This window comes from Squalius cephalus (assembly GCF_949319135.1).
Source record: "Squalius cephalus genome assembly, chromosome: 17".
Lineage (NCBI taxonomy): Eukaryota > Metazoa > Chordata > Actinopteri > Cypriniformes > Leuciscidae > Squalius > Squalius cephalus.
The window spans coordinates 2435178-2462814 of record NC_137138.1 but is presented as its reverse complement, the minus strand read 5'-3'; the positions used below and the strand labels follow the sequence as shown (position 1 = coordinate 2462814).

At 38.9% G+C, this 27637-nt stretch overlaps 2 protein-coding genes across 5 annotated transcripts in view; one reads left to right on the top strand and one right to left on the bottom strand.

The window, feature by feature from the left end:
- Window positions 1-26975, bottom strand: part of LOC307144510 (vitelline membrane outer layer protein 1-like) — a 124581-nt gene extending 97606 nt beyond the window's left edge. For 2 of the 4 annotated variants that reach the window (XM_079846914.1, XM_079846913.1), the window contains exons 1-2: window positions 26611-26975; window positions 26249-26373 (exon numbers count right to left, since the gene is read on the bottom strand). In XM_079846914.1, coding sequence (XP_079703040.1) covers window positions 26249-26373; window positions 26611-26814 — 329 coding nt within the window. In that variant the 5' untranslated portion in view covers window positions 26815-26975. Of the gene's footprint in view, window positions 1-25435; window positions 25530-25605; window positions 25788-26012; window positions 26127-26248; window positions 26374-26610 lie in introns of those variants that run through there. The other 2 variants (XM_079846911.1, XM_079846912.1) reach the window with 2 other exon arrangements.
- Window positions 18394-20161, top strand: LOC307144511 (vitelline membrane outer layer protein 1-like). Its single transcript, XM_079846915.1, has 5 exons — window positions 18394-18781; window positions 19018-19139; window positions 19262-19375; window positions 19622-19808; window positions 20103-20161. Exons 1-4 carry the CDS (start codon window positions 18578-18580, stop codon window positions 19800-19802), a joined length of 621 nt encoding a protein of 206 aa, XP_079703041.1. The 5' UTR covers window positions 18394-18577; the 3' UTR covers window positions 19803-19808; window positions 20103-20161.
- Window positions 26976-27637: the final 662 nt, after the last annotated feature.

The window sequence follows — 27637 nt, the reverse complement described above, 5'->3', positions numbered from 1 at the left end:
CAGCCATATTGCGCCAGAACGCCCACAACACACCAGCTTATTGGTGGAGAGGAGACAGAGTGAGATGGCTCGCAGTCTCTGCTCTAATTCATCCCAAAGGTGTTCTATCAGGTTGAGGTCAGGACTGGTGTGCAGTCATGTTAGAACAGAAAGGGGTCATCTACAAACTGTTCCCACAAAGTTGGGAGCATGAAATTGTCCAAATTGTCTTTGTATGCTAAAGCATTAGGAGTTCCTTTCACTGGACCTAAGGGGCAAAGCCCAACCCCTGAAAAACAACCCCACACCCTAATCTCCCCTCCACCAAACAACCCCACACCATAACCCCCCCTCTACAAAACGTTACACTTGGCACAATGCAGTCAGGCAAGTAGCGTTTTCCTGCCAAACCCAGACTCGTCCATTGGATTGCCAGTCAGAGAAGCGTGATTGGTCACTCCAGAGTCCAGTGGCGGCGTGCTTTACACCACTGCATCCCACGCTTTGCATTGCACTTGGTGATGTAAGGCTTGGAAGCAGCTGCTCAGCCATGGAAACCCATTCCATGAAGCTCTCTACAAAGTTTGGAGGTCTGTAGCTATTGACTCTGCAGAAAGTTGGTGACTTCTGTGTGCCTCAGCATGTACTGACTCCACTCTGTGGCCTAGTTGCTGTTGTTCCCAATTGCTTCCACTTTGTTATAATACCACTAACAGTTGACCGTGGAATATTTTGTAGTGAGGAAATTTCACGAATGGACTTATTGTACAGGTGGCAACCTATCACTGTGCTTGAATTCACTGAGAGTGTTTGTTGAAGCGTCTGTATGCCTAAGCTGTACCCAGGTACGTGATGTATGGTTGAAGTGTATGTTTGTTTTAAGTAATGTGCGTTTTTTTTGAGGAATGTTGTTTTTTTAAATGTGTTGTTTGTGAATGTTATAGCACAAATAATAAGGGTGTTTTTCTGGCTCTGTTCTAGGAGCTAGTCTTTGTCACTGTTTTGAATTACTGAAATCAAGTCAAATTATTGATTGTCTGCACTCATTTACTTATGTGTATGAACCCTTTTTAACTTATCAACTTGCTACCATTTAAGCCATGTGATTGTTGTCAATAAAATGAATTGAAATGACAACTGGGTTGGACATCTTAAAGTGCATAATTGATAGGCTTTACATATACAGTATATATATATATATTTAAATGTTTATATGTAAAATGGCACAATGCATATTCAGAAAATGTTTTGATGAAAAAAAAAAAAAAAAAAAATCGAACCTTATTTTAATATTTAAGAATATTGTAAACCCGCTCCTGCAGCGACTATAACAAACGGTGACATAATCAAGAAGCAGTTATGAATCAGAAATCAAAGATTGATATTACAGATTATGTGCTGTCTTTGACAGACACCTGGGTAAAACCAGACGATTACATTATTTTACTGAGTCCACCCCGCAAGAATACTGTTATAAACATGAACCTTGTCTGAAAGGCAAACGGGGAGGTGTTGCTGTAATTTATAGTAATATCTTCATAATTATTGTGTCAGATTTCTGTCACTTCTGCTTGGGTTGGTGACTCTGGCATTCCCGGGGCCTGTACCATGAAGCCGGATTAGGTGGCTAGCCAGCTATGTTTCAGTTTAGTTTCCGCCAACCCTGGGTTTTAGGTACTATGAAAGTAGCTCGGCTTTAATCGGTGTTCGTTGCCATGGTATCTTACGCTGCACGGCTAACCTGCTCCGGGGGAGGTTATGTTCTGGATTCAAGATCTTAGACTGAAGTCTGACCAATCAGCTGTGAGCAAAGAATCATATAGGTGACGTAACTAATTCCCAGCGTATGTTCTCTGTTGCAATGGCTTCACCTTTTCTCCCAAATCCAGTGGACATCTCCGTGCAAATTGTTAGACGAGCACTTTGTAGAGAAAGTACGGTGACCGGGAGGGGACATGTTCGGTTCACTTATTTTTGTCGTGGCCACAACATACAAACTCGTGGGAACGTGATATTAAGTCGTGGGAACGTCATAATATCTTGTGGGAACGTCATATTAAGTTGTGGCCACGAGATAATTTGTTGAGGTAACGACATCATTATGTAGTGGCCACGCGATGCAAAGTCGTGGCCTCGAGATCATATGTTGAGGGAACGATATATTTTTCTCGTGGCCAAGATCATTTTGTTGTCATTATGTCGTGGCCACGCGTTGAGGGAGCCACAGCGGACAATACTGTAACCGTACCATTGACTGGGCTACAGCAGAGATGGAGATGACAGAAGAAATAACATTTTACTTTAAATTAGGAATGTCATATACAGATATAGTGCGGTCTTTGGCATTAAGACAGACAAATGAAATTGTAATTGTAAAAATAATCCTGTTTATCAATATTGTGTGTGTGTGTGTCGAAAGAATTTGTCCGCAGCTGCTCAAAAAAAAAAAAAAAAAAAAAAAAAAAAAACCGTCAAAAACCCCACTGTCAGTGTTTTGTAAGGAACAGGCAAATATGTTAAATACAGCAGGAGACATTTTAATTGTTAACTAATAAAACAGTTATTTTTTATGTCAGTGTCGGCTAGACAGATGAAGTTGACGACTCGCGATCTTTGCAGCACCAGAGAGAAATGCACATTTCATTTCATACGAATTACATAAGCAGCGCAGTCTGTTTTCTTTCATTTTGAATTGTTCTGCTTAAAAGTAGACATTTCAAGCTATCTATATGTCTCAGGTCTGTGATGCAATAGGCTACCTTACAGGCCTACGCCAAGTTTCGGTTCATTCTGAGACGAACTCCAGGTTCGCCAGCGCCTCCGTGTCCTGATTAGCAAATTTCTAATAGCCTATATTTATTTATTAAATCCAGATAATTTGTTGATGAAACATCGATTAAAATTAAGATACAATTAATACAAAACGAAATTAAATTTAAAGACAGGATTTGTGCTTTCAGTTTGAGGTCTCTGTGAAAGTTTAAAAAAATTATTTTAGTGCCGCTTTAGAGGACTCACGTTCGTAGCAGAGAACTGTCTGTAACTTTTTTTTTTTTTTGTGGGAAATACATTTCTAAAAAAATGCGACTTAGTTCAGTGCGACTTAGGCATAGCCTATGTTTTTTTTTCTTCCTCGTGACGCATTTTTTGACTGATATGCGACTCCGGAGCGACTTATAAAATAGGCTACGGTAAGTTATTTATTCTTTTTGTGCAAATGTCCCATAAAGTCCCATCCTTTAAGGATTAATTTATGTCCCGTTGACCGGTCCATTGCATTACGAATAAAAGCAGAATCAATAAAGTAAAAAATGTGATGTGCAGTCAGGTGGTTTGAGTGTGTGCGCGTTTTTTGACGAGTTTCATAGTCTTGATATTGTTTCTTATTCAAAAGTGGTGACGCCCCCCCCCCCCCAAAAAAAAATCAGCACCCCCAACATAAAACCTCTTCCTCGTCCCGCGGCCCTGCTGTCCTCAGTGCCGCAGAAAAGCGCTGAAACGGAGATGAAGGGGAACCGTTTTTTTTTTTTTTGGGCTTATTTTAACAGGCCCATCCAGTTTTCTGGGGGCTCACCTACAATCAAAATCCTGGTGCCGCTAGTGGTATAGCCTATAGGCTATGAATGAATGAATGAATGAAATGATTGTGTAAAATGTGTTTGTTTGTTTTTTTTGTTTTTTTGATATGTTGTTTTTGGGGTACAATATTTATGTATTGCCTATCATGTCCATTTATAGTCTTTACACATCAGCTTGTAGTATACTTGTATGGTTAAAAAGCTGCAAATTTGAAGACGCTGACGTCACGTCAGGTCGTCATGTGGGTCACCCGTTTGAAAGTTCAAGACGTTCGGATAGACGTTCGGATAGACGTTCGATCGGTCGGTCGGTCGGTCGTTCAGATGTTTAATTTCGGCACAGAGTACGCGCCATATCGGATCAGTGTTTCGAAACATCTGCGCTTCGGGATCTCTCAAAGCTTCTAAACGTCAGTTTCGCCTCAGCCATCCCTAGTTGTTAGTTTATAGTCTAGTTTGTCAAGTGTTAGGCCCTGTCCCATTTCTCCCCCCTTAAAACTTCCACTTGGTTTTGAGTGCCCTCGAAAGTAAAGTCCCCTCAACGAGGGGAAGTGGAGTTGAAGATCTTTCCCTATGAAATGGGACACCACTATATGCAAATTATATAACTATCCCAGTTATGATCAGGATATAAGTATCCATATATGCTAGAAATCTAATAAAGTAATAAAGTAAAAGCTAAAGTTATTCATTCAAGAGCTGGGAGTAATTTTCTCTTTGCCTTTAGTTGTTTTATTCACATTAAGGTGTAATCATTAGCAGGTTTATTAGACGCTGCCACTTTAAGACCGAATGCAGATCTAATACACATTTTCTCCCAACTATTCCACAACTAACTCCCATTTAAGACATAAACTGTGTTAAAGTGAATCTCCAAACCGGTCATTTAGCCATATTTTTGTCTGTATTTGATCGTTTAGACGCGCACATGAAACCCAAAGTATAGTTTGCTTGTCTAACGTTAGTTGCAGTCGTTTCCGAACGCGCGCCATCATGGAAACAGGATCAACGTCTCTGCGCGGATTATTGTGCTTATTATAGCTCTTTTTACAATCAAACACGTCCCGCAATTGAGAATCAGCTGACACTGCATTTTACAACAATCACTGATTGTGTTTAGTGCTGTTTGGGTTTAACGTTAGGGAGAAGTGACAGCGCGCTGTGAAGAAAAAGATGAAGCACTAGACGAACGCGGCTAGTTTTTTAATAGTTTTACCTCACATCTTCTTTTTATAATCCTTGGAAGCCAAAATCTAAAATAAAATTAGATTAACTACCCAGATAAGATGTAGGCTATATTTGATGGGCAGAATCTCGAAGCACTCGGCAGATATCATGAACATCGTCAGATAGATAGCTTCGTGAAATATTTTCTAACATTAGTGTTCAAAACTTAACAGTCCATTGGATGTGCATTAAACTAACATATTCCAACATATTTAGAAATTTTAACATGCTTAGTTGCGAAGATATAATTACAATTTAATTGTTCCTTTCCAGCGGTGTCCGCCATCTTGTTTAAAAAAATTACTGGCTTGCTGAGTCCGCAAAGTATCCTGGGTAATTTCATCTTCCACTTCATTTTAAGTCTGCATCGGACCGCACTATGTTTTGAGGGTTGATTTTAAGGGGAGAATAGCACTCCCCCTTGCTCTTTAGAGCAGGATTCACCAATCTTGGTCCTGGAGGGCCGCTGTCCTGAAGAGTTTAGCTCCAACCAGCTCTAACACACCTGTTTGAAAGTTTCTAGTATGCCTAGTGAGACCTTGATTAGCTGGTTCAGGTGTGTTTAATTGGGGTTGGAGCTAAACTCTGCAGGACACCGGCCCTCCAGGACCGAGATTGGTGAACCCTGCTTTAGAGTATTGGGACACCCTACCCCTACACGAGAACGCGCAAAAACAAGGGTTAGGGCAGAAATCTAGGGTAAGGGGAGGTATTGGGACAGGCCCTTAGTCTAGTTTAGTCTTCCCTCGTCAGACTTGCCCTTGTTTTACCCGCTCGTGGGTTTTGTTATCCTTGTTTTCTGTGTATTGGGTTCATCCTTCATCCACATGACAGACGGAGCATGAAGAGACTGCACCACAGTGCTAGTTTGGCACCAAAACAATATTTAACAGTTTCCTGTTCATTAAAATGTTGTTTTGAAAATATATACATATATTTTTTTAAGCTATAATGTAGCATTTATGTAGGCCTAGATTTAAGAAAATCATATCGTAATTATTTTCACCTTTTTGATGTGTTGTAAAAATGTACAGTTAGATAATAAAAAGTGGGCACTTGTAATTCACATGGTTGTGATAAAAAATAAAGTTGAAAAGAATAATGTTTCCGCATCATTCTAATATTCTAACCTTAAAATAACATTATAACATCTTAGAAAGTGGACATTTTAATGTTCTTGGAATGTTCCAAATAAATGTTCTTTGAATGTTGTATTGTTAATCAAATTTTGGGGGAAAGAACGTTCCATGAACATTATGCTAACCTTAATTTAACGTTCCAGCAACGTTATGCAAACTGGAGCATGGGAATGCACATATGTAGATCCAAGAAATCTAAATATTCTTGGGACGATGCCCCCGAACCCCTCTAACTACCTTAAATTTGGAACCTCTGTGTTTATAATACCCAGCCTGCATATAACATATGAAATAAATAAAGCAAACTGTTTTGTAATAATTAAATATGGTTATACTTTTTGGGGGGAGTTTTTTTAATCATCCTCTGGTGAGATATTGATTTTATCTGCAGTTGATTTCCTCTAAGGCTGTGTTGCTGTAAGTCAGTTGTAGTTGCTGTGTTTCTGCTCATCTCTTCTCTTTTTCTGTTCTTGCTGTTCCTCTTATCTTTATCTGAATCTGCTTGTTAACCGCTGGTGTCATCACTAATGCTCAGTCATCACAGTAGAGTGAACTAGATGTACCGCATGGCGGTACAAAATATGACCGCCGCTCAGGTCTGCACTGGCTTTCCACAAAAATAAATGACGTGGAGTAATTTGGCTGTATTGCGTGTTTATGTATATACCTAAAAACAGTAGTAGTATGTGCATGTCTGTCTGTGTGTGTGTGTGTATGTGTGTATGTGTGTGTGTTTGTGTATGTGTGTGTCTGTGTGTGTGTGTGTGTGTGTGTGTGTGTGTGTCTGTGCGTGTATGTATGCGTGCGTACATGTGTGTGCGCGTGTGTGTTTGTGTGTGTGTCTGTGCATGTGGATTTGTATGTGTGTGTGTATGGGTGTGTGTCTGTGCGTGTGGATGTCAGTGTGTGTGCATGCTTGCGTTTGTTTGTGTTCCTGCATGTGTGTGTGTGACAGTTAGGGTTGCCAACTTCAGAAAAGGAAAATGCGGGACAATCGTGGTTATTTATAGGAAAATGAGGGAAACTCAAAATATTTGTACTGTATCACACAGTGTACGACATTTCAGTGTCTGCAGTTAAGTTTGTGTTTAAAAGGTTATCAGACATAAACACATTTGTATTGCTTAACCTATTTATGTATTTAATTCTAAAAATAATTTTAATGTCATACATGAAAAAAGTCACATTACAAACAAACCATAGTTCAAAATAACAGCATTTATCTAAAATAGAAAGCTTTTTTAACATTATACACTAGGCTTACAGTTCAAAAGTTTGGGGTTAGTAAGATTATTTTTTGGGAAAAAAAATAAAGAAAGTAATTGCCTACTTTTATTCAGCAAGGATGCATTACATTAATCAAAAGTGACAGTTAAGATAATGTTACAAAAGCTTTCTATGTACTTTCTAAAAGCTTTAAAACATTAATAATAATCAGAAATGTTTTTTGAGCATATTATTCCCTCAGGTAGATTACATGTTTTCTTGCGTGGCTGGATGTTAGACTCATGAACAATAATCACGTTGTTTGCATTCGCCAAAATTGATTAGCCGAAATCAAAACGTGGACAGTGAAAGGAAATTACCGTTAGCGCGAGACGAGTCCGGCTTGAAGCGGAAGCGACCAGACGGCAGAGGATGTTCGCAAATCAAACAATGATTTGTCTCAAAACAGTGATTAAAAAAAGCTGTGATTGGATGATGACAGGTGTCGGTGATCATTCTCAAGTGTCGTGGTCAGCACTGCTGCTGTTGCTGTTGTATCAGTCAGTGGTTTATCAGCTTGTCAAAAAACGGGACACGGGAGGTCACTCACGGGACAAATAAATTAGGCCCAAAATACGGGACGTCCCGCCTAATTCGGGACAGTTGGCAACCTTAGTGACAGTATCATCCTAAACCAGCAACCCTTCGCTCAACACCACCATCTACAGGCCGATGAGTGTACAGTCACTAAATGTGCACATAAATGAATTTATTTTATACCCCCCATAGATGAAATTCTACGAAACTTAGCATACCCCCAGAGGATGTCAAGTTAATCATACACATGAAATATGGTGCAGTTCTGAACATCTCCACTGAAGATAGGGGCGATTAAAGCAGAATAATATTGCATTTTCATTTTTTATGGGAGGGGCGCAAATCACAAATGAGTGATTATGGGCTAGGTTGATGTGGGCCCTTAAGACCAACATACCATAAAAATTTCTTCATCCTCAGTGCCACGGTTCAGGTAGTTATTTAGGAAAAACTGTATTTTTTGGGTTTGGGGGGGCCCAACGCGGGGGGGGGGGGGGGGGAGTGGCCCCCGGGGACCAAACGAAATTTTTCCGTAAAAGTCTAGTGGGGCTACATGCCCACCAAATTTCATGTTCCCCGGTGTTTCGGTGTCCCTGGTATCGTTGATGAAAAATTCAGTAGATGACAAAAAAAAAAAAAAAAAAAACTTTGACAATCCCTATATGACCGCTTTCGCTAGCGGCGGTCATAATAATACATAATTTCACTAACTGCAACTTTTCTTCACCGTTACTTTTACTCAGATTGGGGCTATATGAAAACTGAGCAGTGTTTAACACTGACGATTTTACTGTGTACCAGTAAACATAAATGTGATATGTAACACAGAAGCAAGTTTTGTTGTGGTCTTGTTGGGATCATACTAGCATCCAAAAGACAACATCCACCAGCACACCAGCATCTGACAGTTTCTAGTGGTTGGATTCGGTGATTACTTTTGCTTTGGAGTGAAATTTTGTTTGATTTTATTTGCAAAGCAATTGCCATTGGGTTTGATTGCCAGTTTCCGTGTCCAGAGATCGGGTCGTCTGGGCCCCCGCCTTGTGCTGTCGCCCTTGTTTTTATTTGCTTCATAATGGGCTTATGAACCGCTCTAGTCTGACCCGTCACCTAGGACCTGATTGCCTTGGGAGACCCTACAAGGGGCATATATCCCCGGACAACATAGCTCATAGGATCATTCGGGTACTCAAACCCCTCCACCACGATAAGGTTGCAGTTCAAGGAGGGCATTACTACTTTTAAATGTTGTCTAATACACTTTGTTATATTTGCAAAGAAACACACTGTTGGTTGCACTCTTGAGTTCTCCTCATCTCTTGCAAGATGATGGGGTCACAAAATATTTTATAGATGTTTTACCAAGAAAAACGTTTTCAAGGACACTGACAGTTAAACGCATATTTTAATTGGATCAGTGTTTGTATTTTTGTGTGTTCACGTACAGGTCATTGGTGTGTGCTCGGTGCTCCTAGCTGCTCATTGGGTAGAACCAGGACATCACAAAATTGATTAACCAGTTTGAAGACGTTCTGATCAGCTCAAAAACTAATCCTGAGAGCAGTTTTACTGACCCCGGGCTCAGTTTTAGTTTAGAAACCAGACAGAATTCATTTAAAGTGGCCACTGTTATTATTTTCTTATTTCTTAGGCTCCACTTTTGACTATTCTTGTGTAAGACTGCCCTTGTGCAACATCTTTTCATTGTTATCTGCACATCATGGACACATCTAGACAAAGAACCAGGGTTGAACACACTTATACACTCGCACCCAAACATGAACACAAGACACGCACACACATTTAAACATCTGACCTCTCTTCCTTGTTATTGTATTTCTTAATGTGCCAAATATGGTAGGGGTTGATCTTTGAGTACTATGATTGGATGGAATGGACATCATGGATGATTTTGCTTAATCTTGTGTATAAAAATGAGCCTTTTTCCTTAATAAACTTGAGAATGTTATGGTACTATACACATTCTCTGTGTCTGCTTGATCATTCTCACATCACAAGGGTTGAGGCGTCTGTTTCCACCTGATCACTGATAGCTGAGGCTGCAGATAGTCTACCTGAAAATTAATCTAACAATCAGTATTTATCAATCAGGCCAGTGCTGTAGAAATGCATCACTTCCTTTCCATGATGTTTTCACTGCTAGCCATTATTGGGCATGTGAGCGGTCGGCCTGCAGAACGCCGTTATGAGCGGAGCATCGACCGACCTTACAGATCTGAGCTGACGGTGTCCAATGGAATGAATTGGGGAATGTGGGGGGATAAGAGCATGTGTCCAAGTTGAAGTTACGCCGCAGGGTTTAGTCTGTTGGTAAGTTTGACATTGACTCTATTTTGCTAATATGGGGGTGGATGAGCGCTTCAAAGGTTCAAAACTGTGGATTTGCTGTTTGTCATTTAATTCCAGGTTTCTCCAGGGAACTGCACCTGCTTAAGATTTTTACAGTGTCTGTGTAATACTAAACAGCATGAAGATAACTGTTGCTATGGGTTGGGTTAGAGTTAACTCTTTAAAATGGAAGATTGCCTTGATGTTGTTGTTGTTTTAAGGTGGAAAGACTAAAGGGTTCTGGTGATAATACAGCGCTCAATGGGATTCGTCTTCACTGTGTCAATCGGTGCACCAATTATTGTACACCATACACATCTGCAATTTATTCCAAATTCGGAAGGTAATGGACTCAGATTATTACCAATTCTTGCTTTAATTGTTTAAGCTAGATAAGTAAATTGAGGATTTTCTTGAAAATAATAATTGATTTGATAAGGCAACCTCTTTGTGTGTTTTCTTCAGCTGGGGTGAGTGGACAGATGTCAAATGGTGTCATTTTGGATACTTGACATCTTTCCAGCTGAGAGTTGAAAATTTCCAAGGATCTGGAGATGATACGGCCGCAAACAACATCAAGCAAACATGTCACATACAGCAAACATCTCCTCACCATCCGCTAGCTGCCTGTCCCCTGAACATACTGGAAAAAAAACGCGGTCTCTCTAGACACCACAGGCTCCACAAACAGCAACAAAAACAAACGGCTCACCCGCACCACGAAAACATAACAAACTGTTCCAGCCAATAACTGACAAGAATGATTTGGGGGTGGGGTTTGGGGGGTTAGTGGGCGGATGAGGAGGAGGGAGGGTCGAGCTAGCCTCCGTTTTGTTTGACAATACTTCGAACGTCAACAAGAAGTGACGTCACCCAACATCACTTAGAGCACCTTTAATAAACCTTGAGTGTTGTATCCCGTCTGCATTTGGGTTCATCCATGAAGAGACTGGACCACAGCATGAAGAGACTGGACCACAGCATGAAGAGACTGGACCACAGCATGAAGAGACTGGACCACAGACTGGACCACCGCATGAAGAGACTGGACCACAGCATGAAGAGACTGGACCACCGCATGAAGAGACTGGACCACCGCATGAAGAGACTGGACCACAGCATGAAGAGACTGGATCACAGTGCTAGTTTGGCACCAAAACAATAGTTTCCTGTTCATTAAAATGTTGTTTTTAAAATATATACATATATTTTTTAAGCTATAATGTAGCATTTATGTAGGCCTAGATTTAAGAAAATCATATCGTAATCATTTTCACCTTTTTGATGTGTTAAAAGTGTACAGTTAGATAATAAAAAGTGGGCACTTGTAATTCACATGGTTGTGATAAAAAATAAAGTTGAAAGGAATAATGTTTCCGCATCATTCTAATATTCTAACCTTAAAATAACATTATAACATCTTAGAAAGTGGACATTTTAATGTTCTTGGAATGTTCCAAATAAATGTTCTTTGAATGTTGTATTGTTAATAAAATTTTGGGGGAAAAAACGTTCCATGAACATTATGCTAACCTTAATTTAACGTTCCAGCAACGTTATGCTAGCCTTAAGATAACATTATGTTAACTTTAAGATAACATTCCAGCAACGTTATGCAAACTGGAGCATGGGAATGCACATATGTAGATCCAAGAAATCTACATATTCTTGGGACGATGCCCCCGAACTCCTCTAACTACCTTAAATTTGGGACCTCTGTGTTTATAAAACCCAGCCTGCATATAACATATGAAAGAAATAAAGCAAACTGTTTTGTAATAATTAAATATGATTATACTTTTTTTTTGAGTTTTTTAATCATCCTCTGGTGAGATATTGATTTTATCTGCAGTTGATTTCCTCTAAGGCTGTGTGGCTGTAAGTCAGTTGTAGTTGCTGTGTTTCTGCTCATCTCTTCTCTTTTTCTGTTCTTGCTGTTCCTCTTATCTTTATCTGAATCTGCTTGTTAACCGCTGGTGTCATCACTAATGCTCAGTCATCACAGTAGAGTGAATAATACTTTATTTCACTTTTACTCAGATTGGGGCTATATGAAAACTGAGCAGTGTTTAACACTGAGGATTTTACTGTGTACCAGTAAACATAAATGTGATATGTAACACAGAAGCAAGTTTTGTTGTGGTCTTGTTGGGATCATACTAGCATCCAAAAGACAACATCCACCAGCACGCCAGCATCTGACAGTTTCTAGTGGTTGGATTCGGTGATTACTTTTGCTTTGGAGTGAAATTTTGCTTGATTTATTTGCAAAGCAATTGCCATTGGATATGATTTCCAGTTTCCGTGTCCAGAGATCGGGTCATTGGGGCCCCACCTTCGGCTGTCGCCCGATCCACTGCTCCGGCCCCTTACGGTCACTCCTGCAGGTGCTGAGCCCACGATAGGGCGGCCCCACGTCACTTCTTCGAGCAGAGCCCAGCCGGGCCTGGCTCCAGAGCGACATCTCGGTCCTTGTGTCTATTTGCTTCATAATGGACTTATGAACCGCTCTAGTCTGACCCGTCACCTCCTGTTTGCCTTGGGAGACCCTACCAGGGGCATATAGCCCCAGACAACATAGCTCCTAGGATCATTCGGGTACTCAAACCCCTCCACCACGATAAGGTTGCAGTTCAAGGAGGGCATTACTACTTTTAAATGTTGTTTAATACACTTTGTTATATTTGCAAATAAACACACTGTTGGGTGCACTCTTGAGTTCTCCTCATCTCTTGCAAGATGATGGGGTCACAAAATATTTGATAGAAATTTTACCAAGAAAAAACGTTTTCAAGGACACAGGTCATTCACGTGACGTACAGGTCATTGGTGTGCGCTCGGTGCTCCTGGCTGCTCATTGGGTAGAACCAGGACATCACAAAATTGATTAACCAGTCTGAAGAAGTTCTGATCAGCTCAAAAACTAATCCTGAGAGCAATTTTACTGACTTCAGGGTCAGTTTTAGTTTAGAAACCAGACAGAATTCAAATTTAAAGGGGTGATGAACTGAGAAATCAAAGTTTCCTTGAGCTTTTGACATATAAGAGATCATCATACTATAATAATATCCTGTAAGTTTCAGAACTGAAAACTACCTTGTTAGTCCAATAAAAGCTTTTATAGACATCAGGCTCAGCAAACGACTCGTTTTTCAAAGTGGGGAACTATGACGTCAAAGAGGATAAAACACCGCCTCCACAAAAGAAGATCAACGCCTACTTCAACACGGCCTGTTTAGCCCCGCCCACCGATTGGCCCAAACATGCTAAATAACATAGGACGAGATGATAATTGCTAAACCTGGGGGCTGTTCCATAAAAGACGCTTAGAAAAGCGGGGATTAAACTCCAAAACCGGAGTTGCTGGACTTGAATGAGCCTAACAAATGAGTTGGGGCTAAAGTGGTTCCATAAAAGGTAATTGAAGCTCACGCAATCTCACTAATTTGATCCAGGTTTATCTAGTCTAGATAATTGCGTGTGCACGCGTTTCTTAAGCAGCCCTAGAGATCGATCGTGGATCAAATCGATCCACCATCAAACAGCGTATATTTTGTGCTGTTTTATGCGTTTGTGACATGACAGATTTTTTTTTAAGATTTCTTGGATCTACATATGTGCATTCCCATGCTCCAGTTGCCCCCCCCCCCAGTTCAAAACTGACATTTTACAGTTATATTCTCCGTCTGTAAATGTTCGAAAGTCGTGCAAATGTATCCATTTTGCTGCTGATTTTCATATTGAATATTGAATTTATCTTTAGGATGTTGGATAAGTTGCACTGAACTTCTAGCAAACAGAAGTACTTCAGTGAAGTAGCCTATAATTCAGGGAATATTTTTTTAAGAAACTAAATATAGGCTATAGAGATACAAAATATAGTTTTGGGTATAGGACCTATGCTACTTAATAAAGATGATGTATACTTAATTAGAATGCTGAGAATTACAGCTTTTAATGCAATATTTTTTTGGAGAAAGCAAGAATCCCCAGTTTTAAATGAGTAGATTTAGTTTCTAAAGTACACTATGGAGAGGATAACATGAAATTAAGAGCAAATGTATACATTTTGAAAAGATATGTGCAACTCTAAAATGAAAGAATATTCCATAAAATAAAGGATTGTATTAGCCTACATTAACTACATTTTTATATAACCCTCCCTCCCTTTTATTTCTAGTTATTTGTTATTTTATTTATTTACTTAGGCTATTTAATATTGAATATTTGATATTCAAATAATATTACTTGAATAACTATTAGGAATTATGTGTCATTATAAGAGTTTGATATAAATATGTTAATGTTAAAATTTTATTTATTTATTGTTTTTTGTCTTTTCCCCCTTAAATATGTAAAAGTGTCTATGTACTTTTTGGTTATTGTTCTAATTATGTGTGTTTTTAGGCTATGTGTTGGTGGGTATCATCACAAAAGAAAAAAAGTAGAAGGAAAAATAAGGAATATTTATTGGGGGAAAATATGATGTCTTTAAAGGAACTGTCAATTTGTATAATTGTGTTAAATGTGTTTGAATTGAAAGACATAATAAAGTACATTATATATATATACTAAAATATTTGTTATTTGGACATTGATGTGCCTTATTTAGAATTTTAAACCTGTGTGTATAACAATAACTGTAAAGGGACTATTGTAATGGGGTAAATCAAATGTAGGCTAATATACTGTCAATTACTAAGCTCAGATTCATCTTACCAGTTAAAATTTATACTCTGCTTTTGTAATTATTTATTTTTAATTTTGTGATTTTAACTTCTGCTTTAAAAAGCTTTTTTTTTTAGATTGTGTTCTAATGTTCTTCTAATCATAAACATGTACTACAGCTGCCAAACAAAACCAGAGATAAATGTATTCATAAATCTTTAAAACAATCTAATTAAATCTTGGGCACAAAACATTCAGCTAGTAAAAAAAGAAAACCTGTAGTATATATATATTGTATTTATGCCTATCTATCTATCTATCTATCTATATATATAGGTCTATATTGTCTAATTTATCATTAGCCTTATTTAAGTTGATTTTTTTGTATACTGTGTATTTATTTTTGGACTAATAGTGGTTAATAAAGTCCAATAATGGTATGAGAGAGTGTCAGTGGTAATATCATTGTGTTCCTATTGGTCAGTGTTAGAGGATCTGTGTAACAACTGAGGCTTAGCTTGACAGTTAGCCTGCCCTGGACCAGGCTAGTTTCCCAGCATAAGTTGCCAGGGTAACTGAGTTTGAACTATTTTAAGTTTGCTTTATGAAACAGAATCCACCGACAATAAGTCTGACTAACCGAAATAAGCCTGGCTTATAATAATAATAATAATAATAATAATACATTTAATTTGTAAGCGCTTTTCTAAGTACTCAAAGACACTTTACAGAAAATTATAAAACAGATGTAGCAACATAGAAAATTGTATAGCAAATGTAGCAAAAAAAAGAAAATTAAACACACAATTAAATTAAACATTAAAAGCAATTTTAAAAAGATGAGTTTTTGTCAAGATTTTGAATTTTGACAGGTCAGTGCAGTCACGAATTTTTTGGGGTAGAGAGTTCCAGAGGGTGGGGGCAGCGACAGAGAAGGCTCTATCCCCCCAGGTTCGGTGCTTGGTCCTGGGAGGTATAGTCAAGAAATTTGCATTGGAAGAGTGGAGGCAACGAGATGGGTTGTGGCGGTGGAGCAGGTCAGTGAGGTAGGAAGGCGCCTGGTTATAGAGGGCTTTATGAGTGAGGAGAAGGATTTTGAATTGAATTCGTTGTGGCACCGGGAGCCAATGAAGGTTCTTAAGGACTGGGGTGATGTGGTCACGGGTGCGAGTGTGGGTGAGTAGACGAGCAGCAGAGTTCTGAATATATTGGAGTTTGTTTAAGCTTTTCAATGTTGTGCCATACAGGATGCTGTTACAGTAGTCGATTCTGGAGGTGATGAAGGCATGGATGAGGGTTTCAGCAGCGGAAAACGAGAGTGAAGGATGGAGTCGGGCAATGTTTTTTAAATGAAAAAAGGCAGTTCTAGTGATTTGTTTTATGTGCGGTTCAAAGGAGAAGTTATTGTCAAAGATGACTCCGAGGTTGCGACTGTGAAGGGATGGAAACAAGGTGAAGTTATCGACAGTGAGAGAGAAACTGTGAGTGGTCTTGGTGATGGATTTGGGACCGATGATGATCATGTCTGTTTTTTCACAGTTAAGTTGAAGGAAATTAGGGTACATCCAGGATTTAATGTCAAAGAGGCAGTTGGAGATAGTGGAGTGGGTAACGGAGGTAATGGATTTGGTGGAGATGTAAAGCTGAACATCATCGGCGTAACAGTGAAAGTTTAGACCATGGTGGCGAATGACGTTGCCAAGGGGAAGCAGATATAATATGAAAAGGAGAGGGCCAAGCACCGAACCCTGGGGGACACCTTGGGACAGCGGAGCAGTGGAGGAGGTGCAGTTGTTAATGTGAATGAACTGTTGTCTGTCGGTGAGATACGATTGGAGCCAGGAAAGGGCGGTGCCAGTGATGTTGAGGGAAGATTCGAGGCGGGAAAGAAGAATTGAGTGGTTTATAGTGTCAAAAGCTGCTGTGAGATCCAGGAGGATGAGAATGGTGAGATGACCAGCATCAGCAGAGAGGAGGATGTCATTGGTGACTTTAAGGAGGGCTGTTTCAGTGCTGTGTTGCGAACGGAAGCCAGATTGAAAAGGTTCGAACAGGTCATTTGAGCAGAGGTGGGTTTTGAGTTGTTTGGCAACAGTGCGTTCCAGTATCTTTGACAGAAAAGGGAGATTGGAGATGGGCCGAAAGTTTGACATGATGTCGGGGTTGAGTCCAGGTTTTTTAAGGATTGGAGTGACAGCAGCCAGTTTGAGTGAAGGGGGAATTGAGCCAGTGCTGAGAGAGGAGTTAATGATTTCAGTGATGAGTGAGGAAATAGCTGGTAGACAGTTCTTATACTCAAATCTTGTTTTATGGAACAACCCCCGGATCGAGCTACTTCCAAGCAATAAACATGCTGTTTACTAAATATTGTGCAGCGCCTGTTTGTGCAAGAAGACAGTCTGCATAAGCTTCCTTCGGATTCCAGCATGGTTAAACTTTATTAAATCAGTCAATCACAATTTCCCGACACGGATCTGCCAGCAACATGTAAGTAGCCTAACCATGTGTATTCTAATGCCTGATTTGCGATCAGTGATTTCTGTGTAATTATTCAAATTCAGATATCTTTCTCTTAAAATCGTTCAGTATGCATAAGTGACTAAACGATCAACTTCACATAATGTCTCGTAGTATTATGAAAATAATCTTTTTTAAACTGTTATTAAATGATATACAGAAAGCGATCAAACGATCCCTTTCAATCGCCCAAGCTGTCAATCAAACAGCACAGCGCGAGCCGCGAGAGCTTATCTGGACACTTACCAAACTCGTGATGAAATAATGACACTGTTACACTACACAACGAAGCTCTTACTGTGTACTCACATCGTGTTTGCATTGTGATTTGGTGTAAGCATTTGTGAGAGTGAGTGTGAGTTTTTTTTGTGAGAAAAATTGAGTTGCAATGATAAGATCTTTATTCACGCGATCAACAGACTGTCTGTCATCTGCTCAGTCAGTGCTCATCATGTGATGGAATAGATTTAAATATAATGCTTTAAACGATACTTTTCACGATTTGTTAATCTCCATAGCTGTAATAGTAAAAACATAGTAAAAGTTTTCGAGAGAGTTCCTGTAATACTAGCTATTTCATGCAAGCATGTCAGCCAATCACAGCAGTGGGCGTTTGCACTGCAGTCTCACAGCAGACACGCCCCTTAAAACAGAGCGTTCAAATCTGAGACAGAAATCAGGCTTGGAAAAATGGCTTTTATTTATAAATTATGAAAAAGTTTGATGTAAAAATCATACTAACATTATAAGGGCACCCCAGGCAACATTATAAAATAATAAAACAATCCAGTTCATGACCCCTTTAAAGTGGCCATTGTTATTATTTTCTCATTTCTTAGGCTCCACATTTGACTATTCTTGTGTAAGACTGCCCTTGTGTCACTTCTTTTCGTTGTTATCTGCACATCATGGACACATCTAGACAAAACAAGAACTAGGGTTGAACACACTTATACACTCGTACCAATACGTGAACTCAAGACATGCACATACATTTCAACATCTGACCTCTCTTCCTTGTTATTGTATTTCTTAATGTGCCAAATATGGTAGGGGTTGATCTTTGAGTACTATGATTGGATGGAATGGACATCATGGATGATTTTGCTTAATCTTGTGTATAAATATGAGCCTTTTTCCTTAATAAACTTGAGAATGTTATGGTACTACACAGTCTCTGTGCCTGCTTGATCATTCTCACATCACAAGGGTTGAGGCGTCTGTTTCCACCTGATCACTGATAGCTGAGGCTGCAGATAGTCTACCTGAAAATTAATCTAACAATCAGTATTTATCAATCAGGCCAGTGCTGTAGAAATGCATCACTTCTTTTCCATGATGTTTTCACTGCTTGCCATTATTGGGCATGTGAGCGGTCGGTCCACAGAAGGTCGTTCTGAGCGGAGCGTCGACCGACCTTACAAATCTGACATGACGGTGACGAATGGAATGAACTGGGGATCGTGGGGGGATAAGAGGATGTGTCCAAGTGGAACGTACGCCGCAGGGTTTAGTCTGTTGGTAAGTTTGACATTGACTCTATTTTGCTAATATGGGGGTGGATGAGCGCTTCAAAGGTTCAAAACTGTGGAGTTGCTGTTTGTCATTTAATTCCAGGTTTCTCCAGGGAACTGCACCTGCTTAAGATTTTTACATTGTCTGTGTAATACTAAACAGCATGAAGATCAATGTTACTATGGGTTGTGTTAGAGTTAACACTTTAAAATGGAAGATTGCCTTGATGTTGTTGTTTTAAGGTGGAAAAACTAAAGGGTTCTGGTGATAATACAGCGCTCAATGGGATTCGTCTTCTCTGTGTCGATCGGTGTGCCAGTCAGTGTGGAACCTACATAACTTCAATTTATTCCAAATATGGAAGGTAATGGACTCAGATTATTACCAATTCTTGCTTTAAGTGTTTAAGCTATTTAAGTAAATTGATTATTTTCTTGAAAATGATAATTGATTTGATCAGGCAACCTCTTTGTGTGTTTTCTTCAGCTGGGGTGACTGGACAGATGCCAAATTGTGTTTATTTGGATACTTGACATCTTTTAAGCTGAGAGTTGAATCTTTCCAAGGATCTGGAGATGATACGGCCGCAAACAACATCAAGTGAGTGTGTGCTGCTATAAGTTATAACATCTCTTACCCAGTGTAAACCTCTTACACCATCTCTTTACCCATCTTGGGTTTATTTAGCTATTTAAGGACTCAGTTTTCCCCCATCAATAGTTTAGTTAATATCACACTTGCAGTCGTGCTGCTGTTCGTGATTGTGATTGGCTGCAGGTGATAATGTGATCCGACAGCACAATTACATATTTTATCATAATATTGTCACATCTGATTTTTCTCCAGGTTCCTCTGCAGTGACGGTGAGATGCTGCATGGTGACGGCACAGACAGGGGCTCCTGGGGCGGCTGGAGCCAATACTGTGCGGGAAAAGGAATCTGTGGCATGAAGACCCGAATACAAGAGTACAAGTCAAATGAAGACAACACCGCTCTCAATGACGTGCACATGTACTGCTGTGATTAAGGTGATGTGATCGCAATCAAAAACTCAGATCTTACTAATAGTGACTGCAGATTTAGAACTAAATCGGATTTTTCTTTCAGGTGTTCGAGGATGACAACAAGAACAGCAAGAAGATCAAATGTATTGAAATTATTGATCATCATACTATGATAAACTAACATAAACCATGTCATAGAACAGCTTTGTAATGTAAATCTGTAAAGTCAGCCGATCATTATCACAAAATAAAGCCTAACCGGATGATCATGACATTTACATCCCGCTACAGTTGAAATTATTTTATTCTTTCTTGTATTTTAGTGATTCTTCTGAAGACTCCTGAACTTCTGCTGAAACGGTTGCCAAATATCAGCAATAAATATCCGTTCTGTCTTATCCGTTCAATTTACAGCAAAGGATGCAAACAGCAATTAGTCAGGTTGGAAAATGGTCATTTGACTGGGGGTTCCACCTTTCAGTGGAAAAAACGCAATTCATCTGTTTTTCTAAGAAAATGGTAAAACCCACAATAGATCTTAAGATATATGGACAATCTCTCAAACAGGTTAGTGTCTTAAGATATCTTGGTGTGTGGTTTGATAGTAAACTTACTTTTAAAAATCATGTTCAGAAAATGGTAGACAAATGTAAGAAAGCAATCAATCTTTTGAAGTGTCTTTCAGGGTATAACTGGGAGGCGTCAGGCTCTTCTTTGAAAAGAATTTATATTGCATTAATCCGATCAGTGTTTGATTATGGATGTACAGTATATAAAACAGCAGCAAAAACTACATTAGCTGAACTGGACAGGGTGCAGGCCAAAGCTCTCCGGCTGTGTAGTGGAGCCTTCCGAACATCACCTATCCCAGCACTGCAAGTAGAAGTAGGGGAGATGCCTTTAAATCTTAGGAGGTTAAAACTTTCTCTAGCATATTGGGTAAACTTACAAGGGCATGAAATTACACATCCTACAAAACTGGTGTTAGAAGAATGCTGGAAATATGGTCGCATTGTGAACAGTAGTTTTGGATGGAACAGCAATAAAGAGGCAGATGACATGGGAATCAGTACTATACCTTGCAGCAAAAATGTCAACTTGAGCACAATTCCACCTTGGTTTTTCTGCTATCCTGTAGTTAATCTAGAAGCTAAAAATATAATCAAGACAGGGGTGATGGCGCAGTGGATAAGACACATGCCTTTGGTGTGAGAGACCCGGGTTCGAATCCACTGTGAGACACCAATGTGTCCCTGAGCAAGACACTTAACCCCTAGTTGCTCCAGAGGCGTGTGACCTCTGACATGTATAGCAATTGTAAGTCGCTTTGGATAAAAGCGTCAGCTAAATGTAAATGTGACAGGATTGTATCAAAGTGTACAGCAGTACCTAGAAGTAATGTATGATGATACAGTAAAAATATTTACAGATGCATCCAAAGAACCAGCAGGTAAAACGGGGGTGGCTGTGTATACATTACTAAATATAAAGTTATAATACAAAAAAGAACCTCAAACCACCTCTGAATCTTCTCTGCAGAGATGATGGCCATCATAATGGCGCTACAGTGGGTAGAAGAAGTGAAGCCATATAAATCTGTTATTTGTTCAGACTCTATGTCCTCCCTAACTAGCATCCAGACTGGGAAATCTGCAAGCAGACAGGATCTTTTAGATGAAGTTCATCAGATGATTTTCAGGATAACTCAACAGAAGCTAATAGTACAGTTCACTTGGGTTCCAGCGCACACGGGTATTGAGGGCAATGAGAAGGCAGACGAGTTGGCAAAAGAAGCACTTAAAGCAGAACAAGTATAAGTACAGGTTCCACTCAGCAAATCAGAATTGAAAACAATAATTAAAGATGGTATTCATAAACTCTGGCAAGATAAATGGGATAAGGGGGAAAAAGGTAGGCACTTATATAGTATTCAACAGAATGTAGCAGTTAAAATGATCAGCTCACTTTCACGACAGGAGGAAACCTGGTTCACCAGGCTAAGGTTAGGACATACAGGACTGAACAGTGGCTTACACACAATAGGGAAACATGAGACAGGATTGTGCCCATATTGTACGGAAACAGAAACCGTGAAGCATGTACTTCTGACATGTAGGCAGTACTCTGAAGAGAGAGAGATATTTAAGAGGGTAACAAATAACTCTGTTACTTTGAGCAACTTGTTGAGTCTACCTGGAACACAGTCTACAACCAAAGCAGTGATAGAGTTTCTAAAAGAAACACAATTAGCAAGAAGACTTTAGTTTATTTATTTATTTTTATTTATTTATTTATTTTTTTCTGGAGGTTTGAGCTGAGGTTGAAGCTGGAGGAGCTGAACACGCAGCGCTAGCTGAAGCTTGGGCTCTGATCTCCTTTTTTTTTTATATATATATATATATATATATATGCACATTTATTTATGACTTCCCAATGTGATCACACCTCAATCCTGTAGATGGCGGTAATGCACAAAGATTGCAAGCTGCCAATAAAATTCACTGAAGAAGAAGAAGAAGCTTTGAGCCAAAGGAGTTGTCAACTCTTGGCTTATTGGCTGTCACTTGGGGTTTCTTTTTCTCAGCTCTAGGCATCGGAGATTAAATGCTTGTTTGACTTGAACCGGCGCTACACTATGGAAGCTTGTTTCCGCCACTGAATAAAACATTTTAAAAGATAATTGCGACTTTTTATCTCACAATTGCGAGTTTACATCTCGCAATTCTGACTTTATTTCTCAGAATTGCGAGATATAAAGTCAGAATTGCGTGAAATAAAGTCAGAATTCTGAGATATAAAGTCAGAATTGCGAGATATAAAGTCGCAATTGCGTCTTATAAAGTCAGAATTCTGACTTTTTTTCTCGCAATTGCGACTTTATATCACGCAATTCTGACTTTATATCTCAGAATTCTGACTTTATATCACGCAATTCTGACTTTATAACACATAATTGCGAGTTTATATCTCGCAATTCTGACATCTTTTCTCGGAATTGTGAGATATAAAGTCCAATTCTAAGGGGGGAAAAAAAGACAGACTTTTTTTTTTTTTTTTTTACAGAATAGGAATTTTCTCACAATTCTGACTTTATAACACGCAATTGCGACTTTATATCATGCAATTCTGACTTTATATCTCCCTATTGCGTGATATAAAGTCAGAATTCTGAGATATAAAGTCAGAATTCTGAGATATAAAGTCAGAATTGCGTGATATAAAGTCGCAATTGCGAGAAAAAAAGTCAGAATTCTGACTTTATAAGACGCAATTGCGACTTTATATCTCGCAATTCTGACTTTATATCTCAGAATTCTGACTTTATAACACGCAATTGTGAGTTTAAAACACGCAATTGCGACTTTATTTCACGCAATTCTGACTTTATATCTCGCAATTCTGAGAAAGAAAGTCAGAATTGCGAGATGTAAACTCGCAATTGTGAGATAAAAAGTCGCAATTATCTTTTTTTTTTATTATTTTGTGTGCGGAAACAAGCTTCCATACTACACAGACCAATCAGTTTATGACATCAAAGTACCGCGAGAGCGATTCAATAGGATAAGGAGCCGTGTGCTCTAATTGCTCTCACGCGAAAGGAGCCGTATGCTCTAATTGCTCTCGCGATATTCTGATGTCATAAACCAATCGGTCTGTGCAGAGGTAGGTCATCCTCCAGAATTTTATCCAGAATAGAATTCTATCCAGAATGGATCTCAGCATTTTTGGACAGAATTTAGGATTTGTAAGTATTAAAATTTTATCTGGCATAATTTAATTTAGTTCTTTTGTATGCTATTTATTGACAAAAGCTGTTTACAAATATATATTCTTAAGTTTTTGTGAAAATAATAATAAAAATGAACAAAAAAGGAGGTTAAAAATAATGTGACACTAATATTCTCTCTCTCTCTCTCTCTCTCTCTCTCATATAGTTTTGGAACCGGGATCTCCTCTGAAGGACTGAGTACATTTGTGTTTGTGGGCACGCATGCAGACCAGGGAACACTCTGATGTTGTCAGTCAAGTTCTGAACAGGAACCAATCTTTGGAGAAGTTCATTTATTCACAAAGGTGGACAAAAACATTGTGTTGGCTTTTTAAAGATTATTTTGATGATGACTTTTACTCCTATGCTGTAGAAAAGATGGAGTAGACAGTCAGACATTGATAATAATAAGAAATGTTTCTTGAGCATCAAAGAGACTTCTTTCAAAAACATTACGACACTTAAATACTTCTTTTGGCCACCAGTGTACATGAATCCAACACATTTTTGGAAATAAGTGAAATTATTTTTAAGGTGGGGTTATGTGTATGTTGTATTGTGAAAAGAACTGTGTTTTGTCCTGTTTTGGACATTTCCTTTTTGAATGCTTAAAAATGTATTTATATTCTGCAGTTTTATGAATGTAATGGTTGATATTTCATTATAATACTTGTATAAGCTAAACAACCAATGACTCTACATTCATTTAGTCAAATGCTAATGTTTTGTTTATGGTTTTATGTATGTTTTCAAAAATGTTTGCAGTGAAGGACAGCACATAATGTGTTAATTTAACACGTTTACACATCTTTGTGCTAACCTCTCTGACATATTTACTTTGTTAAAATCATTAACACAATGAATGAGTTAAAATTAACACAAAAAATGTTGTCTCTAAACTCACCCATTAATGTGTAAAAATTTCACACATCATTTCCAGCATTGGCATGTTTATTTTGTGATATATATGAAATGTTTTAAATAAAAAAAATGGTATTTTGTGATAACTTTGTCTAATTGGTTTGTATGAAAGTAGTACTTATGTAGGATAAAAATAAAAATAATCATATATCAAAATTATCAAATCTAATTTATATTTAGCACAAATAAAAATAATTACAGTAGTGTACTGATTAGCTTCGTTTTTACAGTAATGCACTGTATTACACAAAACTGAAATACGGTTTGGTACTGTAACTCTTAATTACAGTAACTTACTGGCAACAGTGTTGCCAGTTAGTTACTGTAAAAAACCCTTGAAAAGTCTAACAGTGTGGGGAGCGCGCTTCGCCTGCGTCCAGACCAGCGCCCTTTCTTCCTGAGCTACACGAAGCTACACGCCCTTTCTTCCTGAGCCGGTCGGCGCGTGCTATGATTGACAGCTCGCTCACGAGGGCGTGAGGGCAGGTCTGTGTTTGAAACGCTGCTGTCAATCAGCCATCGTGGGAGGGGCGTCGATATTGTGACGTCACAATATCGAACTGCCTGATTTGAGACAGGGGAAACATAAGGAGATTTAAAAAAAAAAACACTGGATGGATTTTTATCATTTTATGATGGTTGTGTACAGGCACTGCCAACACACATTTCAGTACAATCAACTTGTAAAAGTGCATGTACCATTATATGACCCGTGATGTTGTGCAAAACAATGTGAAACTACAAGGTTATTTTTAGAAAGTCTTTAATACTGATATTTGACAACTGTTTGACTGACAGCAGAAGTTCAGGAGTCTTCAGAAGAATCACTGACCTACAAGAAAGAATAAAATACTTTCAAGTCCAATAACAGGTGGGATGTAAATGTCCTGATCATCCAGTTAGGCTTTATTTTGTGATAATGACCGGCTGACTTTACATATTTACATAAAAAAAAAAAAACTGTTGTATGACATGGTTTATGTTAGTTTATCATAGTATGATGATCAATAATTACAATACATTTGATCTTCTTGCTGTTCTTGTGGTCATCCTCCTACACCTGAACGAAAAATCAGATTTAGTTGATCTGCAGTCACTATTAGTAAGATCTGAGTTTTTGATTGCGATCACATCACCTTAATCACAGCAGAACATGCGCACGTCATTGAGAGTGGTGTCGTCTCCTTTTCCCTGTGGCGCTTCTATCCGGGTCTTGATGCCACAGATTCCTTTTCCCATACAGGTTGGGCTCCAGTTGCCCCATTTGCCCCAGTTTGTGCCGTCACCCTGCAGATAATAACCTCCAGTGCAGGTAAACCTGGAAAAAATTCAGATGTGACAATATTATGATAAAATATGTTATTGTGCTGTCGGATTGAATGTCAGTCACGTGATCACCTGCAGCAATCACAATCACGAACAGCAGCACGACTGCGAGTGTGATATTCACTAAACTATAGATGGGGGAAAACTGAGTCCTTAAATGGAAAAATATAACCAGGATGAGTAAGAGATGTTATAACTTATAGCAGCACACACTCACTTGATGTTGTTTGCGGCCGTATCATCTCCATTTCCTTGGGAAGATTCAACTTTCAGCTGGAAAGCTGTCAAGTATCCAGAATAACACCATTTGATATCTGTCCACACACCCCAGCTGAAGAAAACACACAAAGAGCTTGCCTGATCAAATCAATTATTATTTTCAAGAAAATCCTCAATTTACTTATCTAGCTTAAACACTTAATGCAAGAATTGTTCATAATTTGAGTCCATTACCTTCCTACGTCGGACTCAATTGTAGTGTAGTCATATGAGTCTGATGATCCTGTGGACCGATCGATACAGTGAAGACGAATCCCATTGAGCGCTGTATCATCATCACGACCAACTGGGCTTTCCACCTTAAAACAACAACATTGAGACAATCTTCCAATTTGAAAGAGTTAACTCTAACCCAACCCATAGTAACATTTATCTTCATGCTCTTTAGTATTACACGGACACTGTAAAAATCTTAAGCAGGTGCAGTTCCCTGGAGAAACCTGGAATTAAATGACAAACGGCAACTCCACAGTTTTAAACCTTTGAAGCGCTCATCCACCCCCATATTAGCAAAATAGAGTCAATGCCAAACTTACCTTCAGACTAAACCCTGCGGCGTACCTTCCAATTGGACACATGCTCTTATATCCCCACGATCCCCAATACATTCCGTTCGACACCGTCAGCTCAGATCTGTAAGGTCGGTCGATGTTCCGCTCAGAACCACCTTTTGCAGGCTGACCGCTCACATGCCCAATAATGGCTAGCAGTGAAAACATCATGGAAAAGAAGTGATGCATTGCTACAGCACTGGTCTGATTGAAAAATACTGATTGTTAGATTAATTTTCAGGTAGACTATCTGCAGCCTCAGCTATCAGTGATCAGGTGGAAACAGACGCCTCAACCCTTGTGATGTGAGAATGATCAAGCAGACACAGAGACTGTCTAGTACTATAGCATTCTCAAGTTTATTAAGAAAAAAGGCTCATATTTATACACAAGATTAAGCAAAATCATCCACGATGTCCATCCCATCCAATCATAGTACTCAAAGATCAACCCCTACCATATTTGGCATATTAAGAAATTATGTTTCATTAACAAATTTGGGAGGAGCACATTCAGATAATTAACCCTAATTAAACACGTGTGGAGTACATTCAGATAATCAACCCAATCAATGAGTTAAGAGGTGTATATATATACAGCAGATAATCACGCTTTGAGTCAAAGGAGTTGTCAACTCTGGGCTTGTTGTCTTTCACTTGGGGTTTATTTTCCTCAGCTCTTGGCTGCTAGGCATCGGGGGTTTAATGACGTATCAGTATCCAAAGAGGCAATCAACTCAGCAGTTTTTTATACTCCTGTTGTTTCTCACTGAAGTTAGGTTCTAATCTTTCCTTTTCATGTCCTTGAACTCCAGTAAATTCAACTAAGATGGCTGATTTCCTTTTAAGGTTTTAGAAGTAGAACCACAGTCTTTTGTGTCCTTGAGCACACACACGTGATCGTTTCTGCCTTCCTCCTATCCCTCATATACATCCAGAAAAAGAAGAGAGATGATAATAGAAAGCAGACAGGAAGAAAAGCATATTAACCATAGTGATTAGTTAGTAGGGTC

Coding starts and splice junctions, on each gene's coding strand:
- LOC307144511 (XM_079846915.1), top strand. CDS start 18,578: ATGCATCACTTCTTTTCCATGATGTTTTCACTGCTTGCCATTATTGGG. Junction 19,140..19,261: donor ATTTATTCCAAATATGGAAG/GTAATGGACTCA, acceptor TGTTTTCTTCAG/CTGGGGTGACTGGACAGATG. Junction 19,376..19,621: donor ACGGCCGCAAACAACATCAA/GTGAGTGTGTGC, acceptor ATTTTTCTCCAG/GTTCCTCTGCAGTGACGGTG.